The sequence below is a fragment of the Strix aluco genome, chromosome 10, assembly GCF_031877795.1.
Source record: "Strix aluco isolate bStrAlu1 chromosome 10, bStrAlu1.hap1, whole genome shotgun sequence".
NCBI classification, from domain to species: domain Eukaryota; kingdom Metazoa; phylum Chordata; class Aves; order Strigiformes; family Strigidae; genus Strix; species Strix aluco.
Genome location: NC_133940.1, coordinates 25,496,284 through 25,513,859, shown reverse-complemented (window position 1 = coordinate 25,513,859; position 17,576 = coordinate 25,496,284). Strand labels below are relative to the sequence as shown.

General features: G+C 35.9%; 1 protein-coding gene across 5 annotated transcripts in view; it reads left to right on the top strand.

Moving 5' to 3' along the window:
• Window positions 1-17,576, top strand: part of KLHL4 (kelch like family member 4) — a 100,061-nt gene that overhangs the window by 69,257 nt on the left and 13,228 nt on the right. For all 5 annotated transcript variants that reach the window (XR_012624544.1, XM_074834786.1, XM_074834788.1 and 2 more), the window contains exons 2-6: window positions 8,105-8,278; window positions 8,736-8,872; window positions 12,652-12,848; window positions 15,963-16,175; window positions 17,228-17,414. Coding sequence is in view for 4 of the 5 variants with exons in the window: in XM_074834786.1 (XP_074690887.1) it covers window positions 8,105-8,278; window positions 8,736-8,872; window positions 12,652-12,848; window positions 15,963-16,175; window positions 17,228-17,414 (908 nt within the window). In the remaining variant the exon portion in view is untranslated. The remainder of the gene's footprint in view (window positions 1-8,104; window positions 8,279-8,735; window positions 8,873-12,651; window positions 12,849-15,962; window positions 16,176-17,227; window positions 17,415-17,576) is intronic.

Genomic DNA, 17,576 nt, shown 5'->3' with positions numbered 1-17,576 from the left:
TCTAATCAAACTTTTAAGTTAGTTCAAAAAAATCTATTGATGTCAGCATATGGAAATTGATTTTATCACTGATGAACCATAGTTACGGAGCAAGATTCAATTTTTGTAACTCAGTTTTTGTAATTTCCTTATCCCTATATGGCATCTGTTTAACCTTGTGTAGTTATCAAAGCAGTTGTAAAGGAATGACATGCAGACTTTACATCTGATTAATTCTAAATTAGTTTTCAGCAGTTACTTGTAATCTCAAAATATCTACTTTAAAACTTTTTATCTGTGACTAGTAAGGTGATAGCTTTTATATACATGCAAACAAAGAGTAAAAAGTGAAATCAAGCATTGTTTATGATTTGATAAAAAGGTCACATAGGTATTTGAGATAAGTAGCCCCCACTACCCTTGGAATCATCAGAACAAAGGTTAATTTTAAGATGGTAATATACATACTTCTTCCTATCTTTTTATCTGAAATGTTTCACTTAGTTATTATTCTCTCTTAGATAATGTAAATGAATACAGTGTTAATTCTCCTGGAGAATAATGTTCTTGAATGGTGATTTAAGATTTATCCAGTCAGGTCCAATTTAAATGATTTGTCTGAGACACTCACTTCATCACTGAATATAGACATATATCTATTATAATAAAGCACTCATGGGAAGTACAGGCAGTGTGCTCTCCAGACTGATTAGAGCTCCAATTTTTAAGAAAGTATCTATCTCATGCTATGGAAATAAGTGTCCCTAAGTCATGCCATTATAATGTTTATAGTAGTTTCATATTCAAATTAGTTGGAATCAGGAAGATAGTCATTACTTAAGTTGAAAACTTCTACTATATTACAAATTCTAACACTGGCGGGTCACTGTGATAAAGTCCCTAGTTATACTGTGTAATCCAAGGGCCATCAAATATCAGAAGAAAGATCTGCTGATTTTTGCTCCTATAGTCCTTTTGGCAAATTCAACAATTTAAACCAGCTCACTTTGTCCAGCCTATGAATATTGCACTTTAGGCATCTATCTCGGAGCTGTGGATTTTACTCCCAGAGGAGCTGCACTACCACCCTGAGTCCTTCTGGGAAGCCACTGTGGGCCACTGCCTGCAAAGCCACAGAGGCCAATAGGACTTGCCTCACGGCCTTTCCCAACCTATCATTCTGACTTAAGAGAAGTGGAGGCGGGTTGATTCCTAATTTTAACATCTCTTGAAATTTCTGAATGGGTCTACAATAAATTGCTGAGCAATTTTCAAAACTGAGCCACAAAACTCAGGAACAAAATCCCATAGATGGTGACTTTTGAATTGGCATTTATGTAACAATGAAATTTTAAAATGTTTGTCTTCAGCAGTTAAACGATTCACAAAGTTGCACTATAGTGCAACCAAAGAAGATCCAGACCAGATCTTACTGTGCTCTTACACAGTAAGAAATTACTGAAACTACTTTCTATGTACATAGGAATATCCCATTTTTTAATTTATCTGTACAAAGCAAATTGCGAGCATAAAACTCTGCTGTAGGCACAAGATGCCAGTAAAGGAATGCATGAACCTTTCAACAAACTTTCTTCCTAGTAGCAAAATATCAATAACTGAGAAAGTACACGTGCTAATAAGAACAATCTGCACTGCAGTGAGCCTGGAAAATAATTTTATAATTAACCTCCTCTGTTAAAAAAAATAAATATAGAATTTCCAAAGGAAAACAGCTTATTGTAGAGAGTGTTGGGATCTACCCCTCTTTCTAAAATGAAATCATGATGTGGCCGCAGGTGACATAAAGTATAAAAGGCTGTACAGTGCTCAGGGGCTCTGCAGTTGTGTTGCAGCCTCTGTTTTCCAGTGGAATTACCCCAACCAAATACGTGTTTTCTACTCATAGAAGAATTCAAAATATCATAACCCAAATTCATCCTGATATGAAACATAATGGCATTCATCTGTATATATTATCATGTCTGGGGGGAAGAATAAAACTTAAAACAGCTACAGTACTTTCAGTGGTATGCTGAAGCTCCTGTGTTTAATGATATGCATGCTTATACTTGTAATCCCAAAAGGGAAAAGTTATTTTAACTAATGCCAACTGAGAAAAGTGACAGGTTTATGTTAATACTAGCAATAAAAAATTATTAAAAACAGGCAGTTTCAAGAGCTCCAAGATCTAAAGGAATTGTCAGTATGAACTTTCAATTTAGATAGGTTAGAAGTCAGCAGTCTCTCCTTTAACTTAAATAATTATACATTTCCATTGCTTATTTCCTAATTTGCTACATCATTTTCTGTCATTGTTACTACCTCATGTTAATGTTACTACCTCAGCAGTCATCAACATAAAGTACAATCTTCCATACTCTTTTGGATCAAAGTTTTTTACCCATACTCTAAAAACTTCAACACAATCTTTTTCTGTTATATTTATAAAGAATAAATAATAAAAGAAACAATTGCAGTAGAAATTTTAAGAAACAGGTTGGGACAGTTACTGATGCAGTATAATTATATCAGCAAGCAGTTAGTACAGGTGCATCAACTTTATCATTAGTTTATCTGTGTTCAAAATGGCTTCCTAACGGAAATATTTTTCTTAGTTCTCAGCCAACTGGTGTGGTTTATCTCTAACAGATGCTATGGTCCTACAATTTTATGTAGGAAAACAGCATCTCTCAGCCTGCAACCCCATGACATCGCCCAACAGGCAGAGGGTCAGAGCTCAAACAGCTGCATGGGAGAGAGTCTGCCTACGTGGGGGCTGACTGCAGTTTTCTTGAATAAGCAGAAACAAATGAGAGAAAAAAAGATGATGAGTTGCACTGTAAATATTGCTGCACAAACAATCTGAACTGATGACGTTGCAGTTTTATCTCATGCCTTGTCACCTCTAAAGCACAGAGTGCACCACAGAGCTGGTCACATTGGTGCTTTCAGCTATGATAAAGTTGTTTGGATGTCTGATGTCTCTAACTGGTATCCACTTCTCTGCTGATGGTTGGTAGGATTTGCAGTGCAGAGGTATGGTGATCCAAAATCAAAATCTGTAAGTGATGTTGATAACTGAATTGTTACTTGATTAAACTGAATTTCACAAATATCATAGCAGGTTAAATAGGTACATTCAACAAATATCCAAAAGAGAAGTGGTCACCATAAAAATATAAATAATAGCATTATCAAGAAAAATAAAATTAAAATCCTGCATTTTGTCACCTGGTTTTCATGCAATATTATGCTTCTAAGCTTCCTTATCATCATGTTTACTTTCTGGGTTTTGGCCGTAGGCACACTGAATGAGGCACTTTAAGAACATACTGAATTTTAATAAGGACATGGCAAATAAATAAATGGGATTTATGTTTTATCATGTTCTATTTAAAGAATGAGAAAAATTGCATTTATCCTTTATGTACTGATTAATGAAGAGTACTGTGCTGATTAATGAAGAGTACTTTATGAAGACAGAAAATAATTTTAACATAAATCAAAACTTTAAAAAATTGTAGGTCTGGAATGAATCACAAAACCGATCACATCAATTCTCCTGACCAAAGAAAAGATGAAATTTTACCTCCACAACACCATTTTTGAGTCACAGCTTGTTTGGGGTCCAGTGTAATCTAGCTGTTACCTCAGCTGACACTTCTTACCCTGTGTTTCATTCAGGTAATTACTCACATGCAAATGTGAGCAGATCTTTGAAAAGTAAAAATTTGCCTACCATTCAATAAGGACAAGGGCACAGGTAGCTCTGTGAATTCATATTCTGTTCCCCAAAAGTTTGTGACTCACTATCATATATTGATGCAACAATTAAACCCTGTTTCTATCATATGCTTGTCTGTAATAAAAATACATCAGAAGCAAAATTTGCCTGGAATGGCTTCAGAACATCATCTGCCTTTGAAAGTGAATCCCTGATAAATTTCAAGCGTAGCTCTACGTGTAAGTGTAATATATTTATTACACTTAAAACACGCCATCCTAGCTTGATATGTCACGTGAAATGTTGTCAGAAGTCATCCAAAAGTCAAGATGACTTCTGACAATGTTTTTCTGCCAGTAAGCTTTGTTTTCTTGTTCAAAAAAAAAAAAATTGTTATGACATGATTTGTTCTGAACAGCCATGCGGCTGGTATTTACCTCCTTGTTATCATCTAGACACTTAATGCTTTTTGATTATTTCTTCAAGTTTTCTGTTTATATTGTCTGTTTCAAAATTTCATGGTTTTTTTTTTTACAAATGGTACCATAATTTCACCATCCTTCAGAAATCCTTACAGAAAAACTGAAATTACTTGACTTGGCTCTCTAAGATGAAATTCATAAGAGTTCAGCTACTTTGGAAGCATTTAAATATAGATTTACTCCTTCTCTCTCTAGGCTAATCCACATTCTTAAGCCATTATTACTAATGCTAACGGTGTTAACACAATTCAGCATCCTAGTGAACGCTAATGCAAAGATGACATTAAGCAGTTTGGGTTTCTCATTCTTTAGAACACTTTGTTGATAATTTCCCCTCCTGACTGAGTGGAAAACTAAGTCCTCACTCATCACAGGGCTAATGCACTTTTGGAAACTTTTATTACTCAATATTCACATTTTGTTTGTCCAAACTTTTACACATTCTATAGAAAACAAATATTTATTCATCTTCCATGCTTCCTTTCTACGTAGGTTCATATGAACCTTGAGTTCTCTTAATGTTCACAACACATTAGCCTGTACCACACGGAACAAGATATGACAGGTAGACATATTCATATTAGCACATTTGCAGCTAGCTTGCCTCTCTTTGTATTACAGTCCACAGCATCCCTTATTACAATTCAGTATAAAGACATCAGACTCAAGGATATTGTTACTGACTTCTTTCTTTAAAATAGTTTAATCTCTGTCTTCTTTAGTTCGCTGATCCCCAGTACTGTATTCTGAAGGTCAATATCTGAATTCTCTGCAGTGACAGTCATACGCTAAGGAAAATATATAAATATTTATATTTGAATTTAATTTTTCCTTTCCATATTATAATATAGCTACTATTTTGAATCAGCTGCTGAAGATAAACCAGCAATTATAATATTAACAAAGTTAATGGAACGCTTTTTTTTCTTCCAGTATTTTTCAGTCTCGGAAGACCTTTGTCTTTGAAATAATTAATTATGTTAGTGGTATGTCTGCTGTAGCTAAAGGTCACTCTACAAAATGTGTGAAAAAATTACCCAGGACTGAAGGAAATTTTTAGACTTTAACTCCTTTTCTAAACATTTGCAGCTTAAAAATGATTGCTCTACCCACAGATATATACACACTATGGGAAATTATTTATTTCAATAAACTAGTACTGTGCATTTGCAATAGGGATGGTTGAATATTATTTTGGTTCATTTCTGCAAACATCAAGGATAAGTGCAATGTAATACATACTTAAATGCAATACTTAGAGTGGATATAATGAATCTGAACAAAAGATATTTTGAAAAAAACAATTTTCTGAAAAATATTAAAGAAAGCTTAAGAGATAAATAGCAAAATATGAATGTTATGAATTTGGCATCGAGTAGCTGATGCAAAACTAATGAGCATATAATCCAATTTTGCAGCTTCTTCATTTTCAATAAGGCATTGAAGGAAAACAAATAAGAAAGTATAGTCATTAAACTCACTGAGACAAATCAATTTTTGTAAGCTGTAAACTACAAAGGATACACATTATAGGTGAATTTGATTTGCCCTTTTTTCTTTAAAAAAGAAGATAAGAAAATGCATTTGAAATTGTAATAAAGAGCTTCAAAAGAAAGCTAGAAAGTTTATTGCACTGATTTGGTATATATTAATGAGTTTGCAATTAGTAGTTTAATCTGAGATTGCTCAGACAGAAACATACGTGCACATACTGTCAACATGCGCAGCACATCTGAGGATTTCAGCTGCAGCAGATCTGCTGGTTCTCAGGTGACGCATACACACACCTCAGGGCTGCCAGACCTCAGGTACACCAGAAATAATGTGTCTCTGCAGCCCATAAATGATCTTACATAGCCAGTGAGTCTGGCAGGGCCAGGCCTGAGTGAATACATTGAACTCTGGTGCATCTGAAAGGCAGCAAATACACTGGGGAACTGAAGGCTTTTGACATACCAGTGCCCAAAAGATGCCATATTCCAAAGGGGCTCTGGGACGTCTATGAATGCAGTACAGAAATCCAGAAAACTTCATGTTGATAGGTTTTCGGATATGCCTAGAAAAACCCAGACACAGAACACCCATAGTAACTGTGATTTTGTTCTATGCCATTCTGAAAAACTCTGATGTACAGTAACTTTCCTGTATTGCGGAGGGGATGGAAAAATCTGCTGTGTCCCTGTTCAATACTACATTATAATTTGATTTCTAATTATTTCTCTTAAATTCTGATTAGCTATTTAATGAGGTACAGTCTTTGAAAATGTATGATCTAACATGTCTATTTTCTGATAATATTACTGATTCAACCTGATTTACCCATTTTTATTTTTATATTTTCTGAACTAGATGTTAAATTGTGAATGTAATTCAATATTCTGCTGAATTTAATACATTAATTTCATGAAGAGATTTTATATCTCCTAATAATTTTTGAATATGCATTAACAGTATCAATGACAACCAGTAAATTTAGTCAACTAGCTGCCATTATTTGCTAGTTGGGCTTGGAAATTTAAAAAACAGGTGCTTTACATTTTAATAATACATTAAACTAATAAAATGTTTTTCTAAAAAAAATTTACCTATAACAGTGTTGAAGATTGCAGCATTTTTAAGATATAGGATATACATGTATATCAACAAATGCATTACTATTTTACTAAAAACAAATGAATATTAAAAAAAAAAATCGAAGAAAATATCAAAAAGATGTTTCAATCTGCAACATAACCCATATTAAAAGGCAGTAAGGAATTACATCTTAAAAAACCAGTATGGGTATTTATAAGTGGGACAGCTAACAGAATTCTGGAGTGGGAGGAATATATTTATAATGTATGTTTCCATGAAAAGGCAGAGAAATTAGTTTGTCTTTATTATTTGCATTCAGATTCTAAAGCCTATATAATGTACTGATTTCATCAGCTTTTAGTTTGGTAATTTATCTAGAATTATATGGTCCTTGTCAAATTGTCTTCTGATTCATTCTTATTTAGTAATGTAATCTAATGAACAAAATATGAAGAGAAACAGAAATAAGACCTAAAAACATGTAATATCCAAAATTTCACACCACTAGATATTTTAGTTGTTAGTATTGCAGGGAAATAGTGGGGTTTTTTTACTGTATACTCTTTGTGAACGATCAAGAGGCTGCATTTATCACATCAATGCTGTGCAAACAGTGCATCATTGACACAAAACTCAGAAAAAACTCAGCAGAAAACTCAGTAGAACCACTTACTACAGTTAACTGTAGTAAACTGCAGTTTACGTGCAGCCTTATAAATGAAAACCTGCAGATACAAAACAGAAAAAAATGGAAGAAGGCATTGCAAGATGAGGATCATAAGAGCTTTGTAATTTTAAACATTAAAGACATGGACCTGCTCGAGTGGGCCCAGAGGAGGCCACAAAAATGATCACGGGGCTGGAGCACCTCCCCTGTGAGGACAGACTGAGAGAGTTGGGGGTGTTCTGCCTTTCCAGGCTCTGGGGAGACCTTATAAGGGGCTACAGAAAAGGTGGGAAGGGACACTTTATCAGGGGTGTAGGGATAGGACGAGGGGTAATGGCTTTAAACTGTCAGAGGGCAGACTTAGATTAGATATAAGGAAGAAATTCTTCCCTGTGAGGGTGGTGAGGCCCTGGCACAGGTTGCCCAGAGAAGCTGTGGCTGCCCCCTCCCTGGAAGGGTTCAAGGCCAGGTTGGACGGGGCTTTGGGCAACCTGGTCTGGTGGAAGGTGTCCCTGCCCAGGGCAGGGGGTTGGAACTAGATGGTCTTTAAGGTCCCTTCCAATCCAAATCATTCTATGATTCTGCGATTTCTGTACTGCCATTTAAACAAAAATTATATGAAGAATGTAATCAGCATTTATGCTGCTACGCTCATCACACTGCCTCTTTCCCTTGCAGGCTGTCAACAACCAGCAGCTCACTGCTTGGAATGAACACCAATGGCTCAGATGAGTATTTCCAATCTACAAACCATGCAGAGCAAACTTTCCGCAAAATGGAAAATTATCTGCAGCAGAAGCAACTGTGTGATGTCCTACTTATAGTTGGAGACCAAAAGATTCCAGCTCACAGGTACATTTGCCCATATTGTTTACATGGCTTCAAAGCCAGAAATTTCTAATGCTAGGTCAATTTATGCCTACCTGTTTAGTTATGAATGAATGGGTACTATAATTGGGACATCAACTAACAACAGAATAAAATGATGTGATCAACGTTTCATATTCATTATTTCAAATAGAATGAAATTCAAATATGAAACACTGATATTGTCCATCTCCCCTTCTTGCTGCTGTCAAGCTATAGCAAGATCAGTAAAGAAAATCTGCCCAAACAAGCACTATGGGAGAAAATTAGATTACTAATTACCCTTTTAACTTTATTGCTCACTGCTATAAGATTTGAATCCTATGCTAAAGATAATGTTTCTATTGCACACACAATTTATTACATAACAATACTGAATTTCATGCTTGCTGTTGAGATTATGAAGTAATGTGCAGTGCTCCTAAAATGCTTTCATTTCAAGGTTGGTTCTCAGTGCAGTGTCTGATTATTTTGCTGCAATGTTTACTAATGATGTGCGTGAAGCAAAACAAGAGGAGATCAAAATGGAGGGAGTAGACCCTGATGCACTGAAAGCTTTGGTGCGCTATGCCTACACAGGTAATTCTTCCTCCATTACCCACATCATTGTTATAAAGGAAGATAAAAATCTATTTAATGCATCTATAACTGTCACTTCTTCCATTTCATACTAGTACATGAATACATGCATAAATCATGCATACACGATGTAAACCTTTGTCTAGAGAGGATGAATAAATGTTACTGGTTTATATAGTGTTATTCTAGAAGGTGTGCAGAAAAGTTAACATATAAATTCATATTGATGTCTGTCTCTAACTAGATACAAATTATTTCAGGAATTCTAATGAGAGAAGAACATATTTTGCCTGTTGCCCACCTCAAGTAGTGACACAGAAGAGTGTACTATGAACTTTCCTGTCATGGGTAGCTACAGAAATGGTCTGCCTGGGTGGCAGTTATTTGGCTCACTCAAGGCTCTTGAGTAGGAATAATCAGAGGAGAACACGAATATGTTCACACCCATGAGTAGAGCAACTTTTACCATGAGAAAGTGCAATCACATTCTGAAAAAGGTTTATTTATGTTCTCTTGAAAAATTATAGAGGTTTCATCTCAATGAAATTAAATATTTTAATACCAGAATGCTGTATATATATTTTTTCCCTTATTTATTTTCTCCCATTTTCAACATTTACCCCTGTATTGCTGAATCCAGAATGGTTGAACCAAATAGCTAGAAAGACCAAGTCAGAGAACTGTGAAATCCCTTTCGTCTGGTCTATAGTGAACAGGGAAAAATGCTGTAGAACACGACCACTATGTTAATATATATTACAATTAGAAACATCCAGATTGTTCAAACTTATGTAGATTCTGGAAGTCTGCACGTTCTCGTATTTGGCAAGCCTCCTGATGCAGATGACAGCTACTCTAGCCAGAAAGGTGAAAGGGAAACCCTTTTTCCCCTACCAAGCTGTGCAGTTCTGTGACAAAAAAATGCCCAAATCTCAAAAGGAGAAAAGTACTCCCCCAGGAGGTAACAACACTTAACTGACCAGAATAACAACCTTCTGAATTTATGAACATTTGCTCGTGAACTGATCCATCCCCTCAGCTATTATCAATAACATTCACTAGATCCTTGTCATCTATGTCCCACACAAGACATTGCTTGTTTGCTTTTGAATGAAATAACACAATTTCAATACTGAGATGGGGAGGTTGAAAGACGTATCACAGTTATATATCAATAGTTTTGTAGTACTTTAAAAGGGCTTGAAATACTAAGAAAAAAAAATCAAAGGAAAACAAAGACCCCATTATATTCATGATATCGGCAATAGCATAAATGTTAAAAATAGACTTCTTCACTTGCTACATCAGGCACTTCATAAATCTGGACTGTTGCATTACGAGAGAAATCTCAAGAAGGTTAAACAATCTGTGACCCAGATGGGAAATGTAAATTTCTATACAGAAAATAGACCCCATTTGTGGGTACAAACAAGGGGATAAATACAGGGGGTGAGAGGGTGTCACAACCCGGACTGGAAACCCAGAGAATTGCAATGGTTCTGTGATCCCCTCTAGTTAAATTAAGGTGAAACAACACCAAATGACCGGTTAAAATGTTTTACTTGCAGTAGAGAACAATTTAAACTTGGAAAAGGATAATAAGCAATGTGGTCTCTTATAAATCTATAAGAAAGAAAAGAAAGGAAAGGAAAGGAAAGAAAAAGAAAGGAAAGGAAAGAAAAAGAAAGGAGAGAGTCAAAGAAATCCAGATCACTACCCCTGGATCCAGTGTTGTCTCAGGTCTGGTGATCTTGAGTGGTGGGTGCACACGGATCTAGCTTCAATGATGGGTGCACATAGAGCAAAGTTTCTATCCCCTTTTAAGTTCATCTTATTAGCTGATTAGCATACTAGACAAGGAGGGGCAGGTATTCCACAAATCCGTTTCCATAAGAGATGAGGAAAAAGGTGGAGCAGGGGTTCCAGTTGAGTTGGTGGCCCAGCTTTGGCTTTTCCTCTGTTCCCAGAGATTTTTGCTGACTTCATGCTTCTTATCTGTCATCCCAGAGGTGATCCCCTCTTATCAGTTCTTGTTACCACTTCAGTGGCAAAGGTGTGAAGTCATTAGCAAGGCAAGTATTCAGGACAGAGACACAAAGTATTGGGCTTCATGTTACTTGTGCTTGCGGGGAAACACCTGCTTTAGTCCATGTCTCCCCCTCTGAAGCTTATCTAAGGAGTTTGTCAATGCAACTGCAAAGGAGTGGGGGGTGCAGCCTTCCATACACTCCCGCTTCCTTGCAGGACATTCCTTAGACTAATCCAAAGGCCACAGCTTGTCCTTAAGGTTTTCTGTGTCGATGAATGGTTGAGGCATTACTTCTTTCAGTTCCTTGCAGAGGGAATGCTGTATCTACAATGCAGTGATATTGTGGCACTGAATTAGCATACATAACCCCAGGAAATAGATTAGTACAAGTGCAAAGAACCTGGGTGGTGGGCTGCTTATTATCCATGTGTATCTCAAAATCATCCCACTTGAATAAATTTCATCTCTTTCAGTTTACTTAGTACAAAACCACATGAAAGAACATCCGTAAGGCTACAAAAGCAAACACCAGACTATGAAATAGTGTAAGTCTGCTTGTGAAATCAGGCTTCCCTCTTTGCTTTAAGGCATTGTATTGCAATCTATTTACAAGGACATGTACCAATTTTGCTATATACATTCAGTAACTATTCTGAGTTGTATAGTAAAAAGCAAACCCAAACATTTCTCTATTCTGCACCCTGCCAGCCCTTCCTCATTTCTTGCAGAAGTTGAAGGTATTATTTAAGTTACAAAGTAAGGGACATCAGGAAGAGATGGGATTGTGCTACGGTAAGACTGCTATGGAAAACAATTTTCCTAATAAACAAGCCTCTAAACCGAGTGCTACTTTTTTCTTAGGTAATGAAATAGAAACGTGACATTCAGAGATAAGAGCTATAACTTTCAGAATTGTTTACATATTCTACTGAAATAAATCAGAAGTGAACTTTGGACAAGAAACCTCTTACAGTTCTGCTCTGAAGATAATTTTGACTGTAACCTCTCAACACCACCCTTCTCCATGTGTTAAACGGAGATGGTGTGTATCATCTTTTCACAGAAGAAGCTGGAAAAGAAATCAATGTTTCTGAGGCAACTGCATGTTGCAATGATAAATGGAAAAACATATAAAAAACCCCACAGTTCTATTTTCAGAGTAGGATTTTAGTGCTGTGTATCAACTAGGGAATCGAACCTTCCACTAAGCAACAAGAATGGAAGATCTTATTAAATTAACACCTTCCAGTCTATCTATGAACATAACAAAATCCTCATGAATAATTTCATTAAAAATTTAAATAAAAAGTTGATGATGGAAGAAATCAGGTTTCCTGCACACACTGCTGGCATTTCCTAGCTTTTGATACTGAAGCTCTTGTGTGTAATATAAACTTATAATATATATTTTCATGAATTATTATATGAATTTTAGGAAAGGTTCTTCTCTTATCACACCTTTCTATTTTACTTTTTTTCAGGCAAAATCAGATCTAATACTGTTAAAGCTCCAATAAAAATGTTCCAATCATTCTATTCAAAATCCACCAAATCCTTTAAGCCTGTTAAAACATATGTTTAAAGAATCCTTCAGCAAGAAAGGAAAATTAATTTGTGAATCAGAGGACATTTCTATTCAAAATTTTTAGGAAGAGGAGAAAAATTGGGGAATGGGAAGCTTTCAAATAATAAAAATATAAAGAAAATGACTGAAAACCTCTGTTTTTCTCCCTATATGCAAACTGCACAGGTATTCTAGAGTTAAAGGAAGACACTATAGAAAGTTTGCTAGCTGCAGCTTGTCTTCTCCAGCTATCCCAGGTTATTGAGGTATGCTGCAACTTCCTCATGAAGCAGCTCCACCCTTCCAATTGCCTGGGGATTCGCTCTTTCGGAGATGCTCAGGGCTGCACAGAGCTCCTGAAGGTGGCACACACATACACTATGGTAAGCTGAACAATCTAACTGCTTTGCAATTGTAATGTTAGCAGCAAGTGTGAACACTCTCCTGGAGAACATATGGGCTTTGGTGAAGCAGAGCCAGCTGAGCAGGGCTCAGGGCTGCTGCTCTCTCCCCGACTGATGCAGTGGCTCTGCTCTTCCTATGCTGGCAGGGTCAGTTCTGTAAAGTCCCTGACGCAGGGACATCTGTGCCCAGCTCATTCTCCAAAGGGAAATTTAAGAACTATGACTGTTACAGAAGTATTGGAAGGAAAGAAAATCATGCTCAGAAAAACAAATGTTCAGTTCTCTTGTTTCCTATTTCAGAGTTTTGCCTTGTAGAAGGACATACTTATTGAACTTAGAGCTGCAGTATGATTGGTACATATTTCTTCCAAAAAATGTAATAGGGCCTTAAAATGGCTAATGTCAAGAGGCAAACAGCAATGGCCCATTCTTATGCTTTTGCTTCAACACCAAGAAAATTCTAAAGCTGATTTTAAGGTGAGACACACATAAAAAGAGCCAATATAAAGAATGTATTGGAAAGATTTGGAATGCTAAAAAGAAGCACATCACTGACTGAAGCATAATCCTTCTCTGGCTCAAAGCAAGAAATGAATATTCAGAGTGTGGGAAACGGAGAAACAAGATAGCTTGCTGTGAAACCAAATCAACGGATAAAAATTCAGGGCAACAAGATATGCTATAGCAACTTTAAACACAAAAAGAATAGCAACTGCTACAGCTAAATAGGTATAAAAAGAACTACTTGTTAGGAGAGACATGGCAGCTTTATGCTTGAAATATTAGTGTAGTATGTCAAAACCAGTTTAGAGGCTTCATAATGCTGAGAGCATTCCAGCAAGAGATTGTACACTTCCACATGCTGAAATAAATGACAGTGGCACGTGCAGATTGAGGGCACTGGTTGTGCTCCTTCTATCATACTAATGAATGGTTGATTTAGCAGCAATCTAGTTTGAAAAAGGGCATTTAAAATAGAGGTTCACTCAGCCTGTGTATAATGGCCTTGTCCTTGCTGCTCCACACCATTTTATACTCAGCCAAGATCAGGAACTTCCCCCCTCTGCTGTTGCTTCTTTTCTCCCACCAGCCCTAGCACACAGGCATCAACTTTAAGAAATTAAAATTCATGGTCCAGGTTGCTGCAAAATTGAACTAAAAATCATATGGTTAGACATATGGTTTTATGATGTCAGACAATAAGAGAGCCTTTTTTGTTTCGATGTTTTTAATCATTTCAATCCTCCAGTCTTCCCCAGGAGTTAGACTTTTACTATTTTTAAAAACTGTGTGTGTCACAGAAATGACAGTTGAGTCTTTAAGGACACTGTCTGATGTGAAGGATCATGATGAATCTATGAGACTCAGCAGTACCGTGCATATAGGCGTTACACTATGTCTTCCTGAAAACAACTGGGAGCATTTCCACCTCCTGTATCTTGCGTGCAACACAGATTGAGGATGCTGCCATGAAAGAGGACCTTGCATGTCATAAAACCACCTACCAAGTTTGCAGCTACTGCCAATCTAGAGACAGAAAAGGAAACTTGCACCTCTTTGAAATAACCTAAAAAGAAAATTTTCTTTTAAACCCTTGAAGTAATATTAAGTAAACTTTGGAGAATAAGGGATCATAACAATGCATGCACACAAGTGTTGTGGAAGAGGATAAATAAAATGCTCTCTTTTGCTTCATGCCAACCTCAACCACTTGAAAATGTGCACCTTAGGGGAAAGACTCTAAAGTTGTACTGTAAATATAGAGACCATTCAAATGAACTAGTAGTATTTAAACATCTTCAGAAGACAATCACCTAGAAACACCACATCCATTCAATAAAACCAGATACAATGGAGACCTTCCCCTTCAATTACTTTAGCCATTGATGCAAAGTATTAACAGTTTCCTGCCTGGTATCTTTTTGTGCAGATAGAGCTTGTTCTGACAAACATCTTGTGCTATATTTGTAACTAAATGTGGTCTGGCCTTCCTGTTCCTATTCTCTGAATGTCACAAAATATTAAAGCAGGATATGCATAACAGAGCAAAGTTAACAGCTCCTTCAATCACCAATACTTCTATATTTCCATCCTTGGTACTCTTGAAAAGAGTTTCAGAAAGCTAAGAAACCACTGAAAACAAATAATACAAATATCTGTTACTAAAACTTCTTCATCTGACCTATTTCAATCTGGTTCCCAAATAAGATATATTACTTCCAGGTACGTAAATGGAACTTAATATTTCAAAAGCAGACATGAATTCTACATGCATTTTTTGGCAAGTAACATAAAAAAACTGATCTCCCTTAACAAAATTTCTTTTTTCCTTTGGAATTAGCATAAGCAAGCATACTTAATATATTTTAATATCAATTCTAATATTGTTGTAACTTGACTCTACAATATATTATTTTTATGAAAAATAATTCTTTGAAAGATCTAGGGTTTTAATATTTGTGGCCATTTCTGGAGCTGGTAAGTTTTATCATAGCAATAAAGACTGAGACCCCTTTGTTTGGAGTTTTCCAATTTTCTAAAAGTACTGTTAGAAAAGTTTAATTTTCCTTGCTGTATTTTCTGCTACTAAAAGCAGAGACATACAGTCAACACCTGGCACACCTCGTTGCAGAAGGATTGGAAGGTTTCAATGCAATTTGCTTAAAATTTAGTAATCTGACTGCACAGAAGTTACACAGTTTATTTGAAAGCCCACTTGGCATTCTTAAGGTACATATTCTTCAAATTTTGCTTCTATTAAGCTGTAATGTTAAGATCACATTGATGGACAAAACTGCCAGTGGCAAATCCCTAAGACAGGACATACTGACAAGAGGCCTGACAAACACATCTGTAAGCATGGTAGTGTGAAGATGAGCATTATTCTCGAGTTCTGCAAGAGAAAGGCAGCAAACAGCAACTAAAATCTCCCTTGAATGGTAGAAGGAGATTCAGTGATCTTTAGAATATATATTGCATTTCCCTATACTATAGAACAGGAATGAAATATGTGCAAAGCCTACATTATCTAAGAAAATGTTATTTCAAGGTGTGAAAATCATCAGTGCATTGAAATATTTTTTTTCTGTTTAGGAACACTTCATAGAAGTAATAAAAAACCAGGAATTTCTTTTGCTCCCTGCTAATGAAATTGCAAAGCTCTTGTCCAGTGATGACATCAATGTTCCAGATGAAGAAGCCATATTCCAGGCATTAATGATGTGGGTGAGGCATGATTTGCAAAACCGGCAACGAGACCTAGGAATGCTTCTTTCTTATATTAGACTGCCTCTGCTTCCACCCCAGGTATGAATGTGAAGGGCTAACAGGGAACTTGACTACCACCTGAAATGCTTGCCTCAAGCATCATTTAGACAGAGAAAACAATTCTGTGGAAAGGTTCTGGTTTTCACTGGGGTTTTTGGTGTGGTTTTTTTTTTTTCCTTAACTGTATAGTAGATATGTTTATTATTTGTAACCACAGATGAAAAAAAATCCCACAATGCCAGTGTAATTACTAGGCTCAGAATTATCTCTATAAAAGCATCAGTCAAATGATATTACAAAAGTACAGTATTTCTCTGTTGGGTAGCAACGGTAGTAGTTTTCCTCTAATAACACAGCAACTTAGATACCATGCAAAGACATTTAGCTTTACCAAACTGCAGGACAGATAAAGCGCAATAATGATTTCTTTATTACTAAAAAGTAGACAAAAAGAAAAAGGTCCAGATAATTGCTGACTATTCTGAGCATTAACATTACTTGTCCCTCAAGACTGAAAGAGTCACTTCATTGAACAAGTTTCAGAGGCAACATACTATTTTATAGTAAGATGACAGCTTTATCTATGTCATAGAAGAATCTAGATATCTCTTAAGAAAAGCTTATAGGAATATCAAGGCTGTCCGGACACTACAGTTACTTTATGGATCTCCATGACTGAAGCAGCAAATAGTCAACTTTGGATTAAGTATCAAAATAGCATATGCATTTAATTTTAAATATATTTAACATATTCTAATATTCACAGAGGTGTCCAGTACTATATAGATTTGCTTATACTCACAGCAAAAGTAGTTTTGCATTCAGAGGGTACAGTACTACATTTGCAATTTTAACCTTTTCTAAAGCTTAAAAGAAAGTTTTTGGAAAAAATAAATCAGACATCATACTTAATGAGTTTTTTTCCTCCTTAATATTGTTTTGCTTGCATTAAAGCAGAGTTTCCAGCAAAGATTGAGTGAGAGGTGAATTTAAAATGAGTGTTTGTAGCTACAAATACTTTAATTATTAAAGTATATACAATTTTAATGATTTATATATATAAAAAAAGATATTCACTTTTCATTTCTTAGTTACTAGCCGATCTAGAAAATAGTCCAATGTTTGCAGACGACCTAGAGTGTCAGAAACTTCTTATGGAGGCTATGAAGTACCATCTTCTACCAGAAAGACGGTCCATGATGCAGAGTCCTCGAACTAAGCCTAGAAAATCTACAGTGGGTGCGCTTTATGCTGTAGGAGGTATGGATGCCACTAAAGGTAAGTTCAGAAATTAATTTTATTAATTAATTGTATTACAGACACACAGGGTATATATGACAATTATTTAAAGATTTCTGTAGGAAAATAGCAATTTAGAGATGACAAATGAAAAAAAAAATCACAGAACACAGTCCTATGTGTTAGATGTTTTTCCTTCTT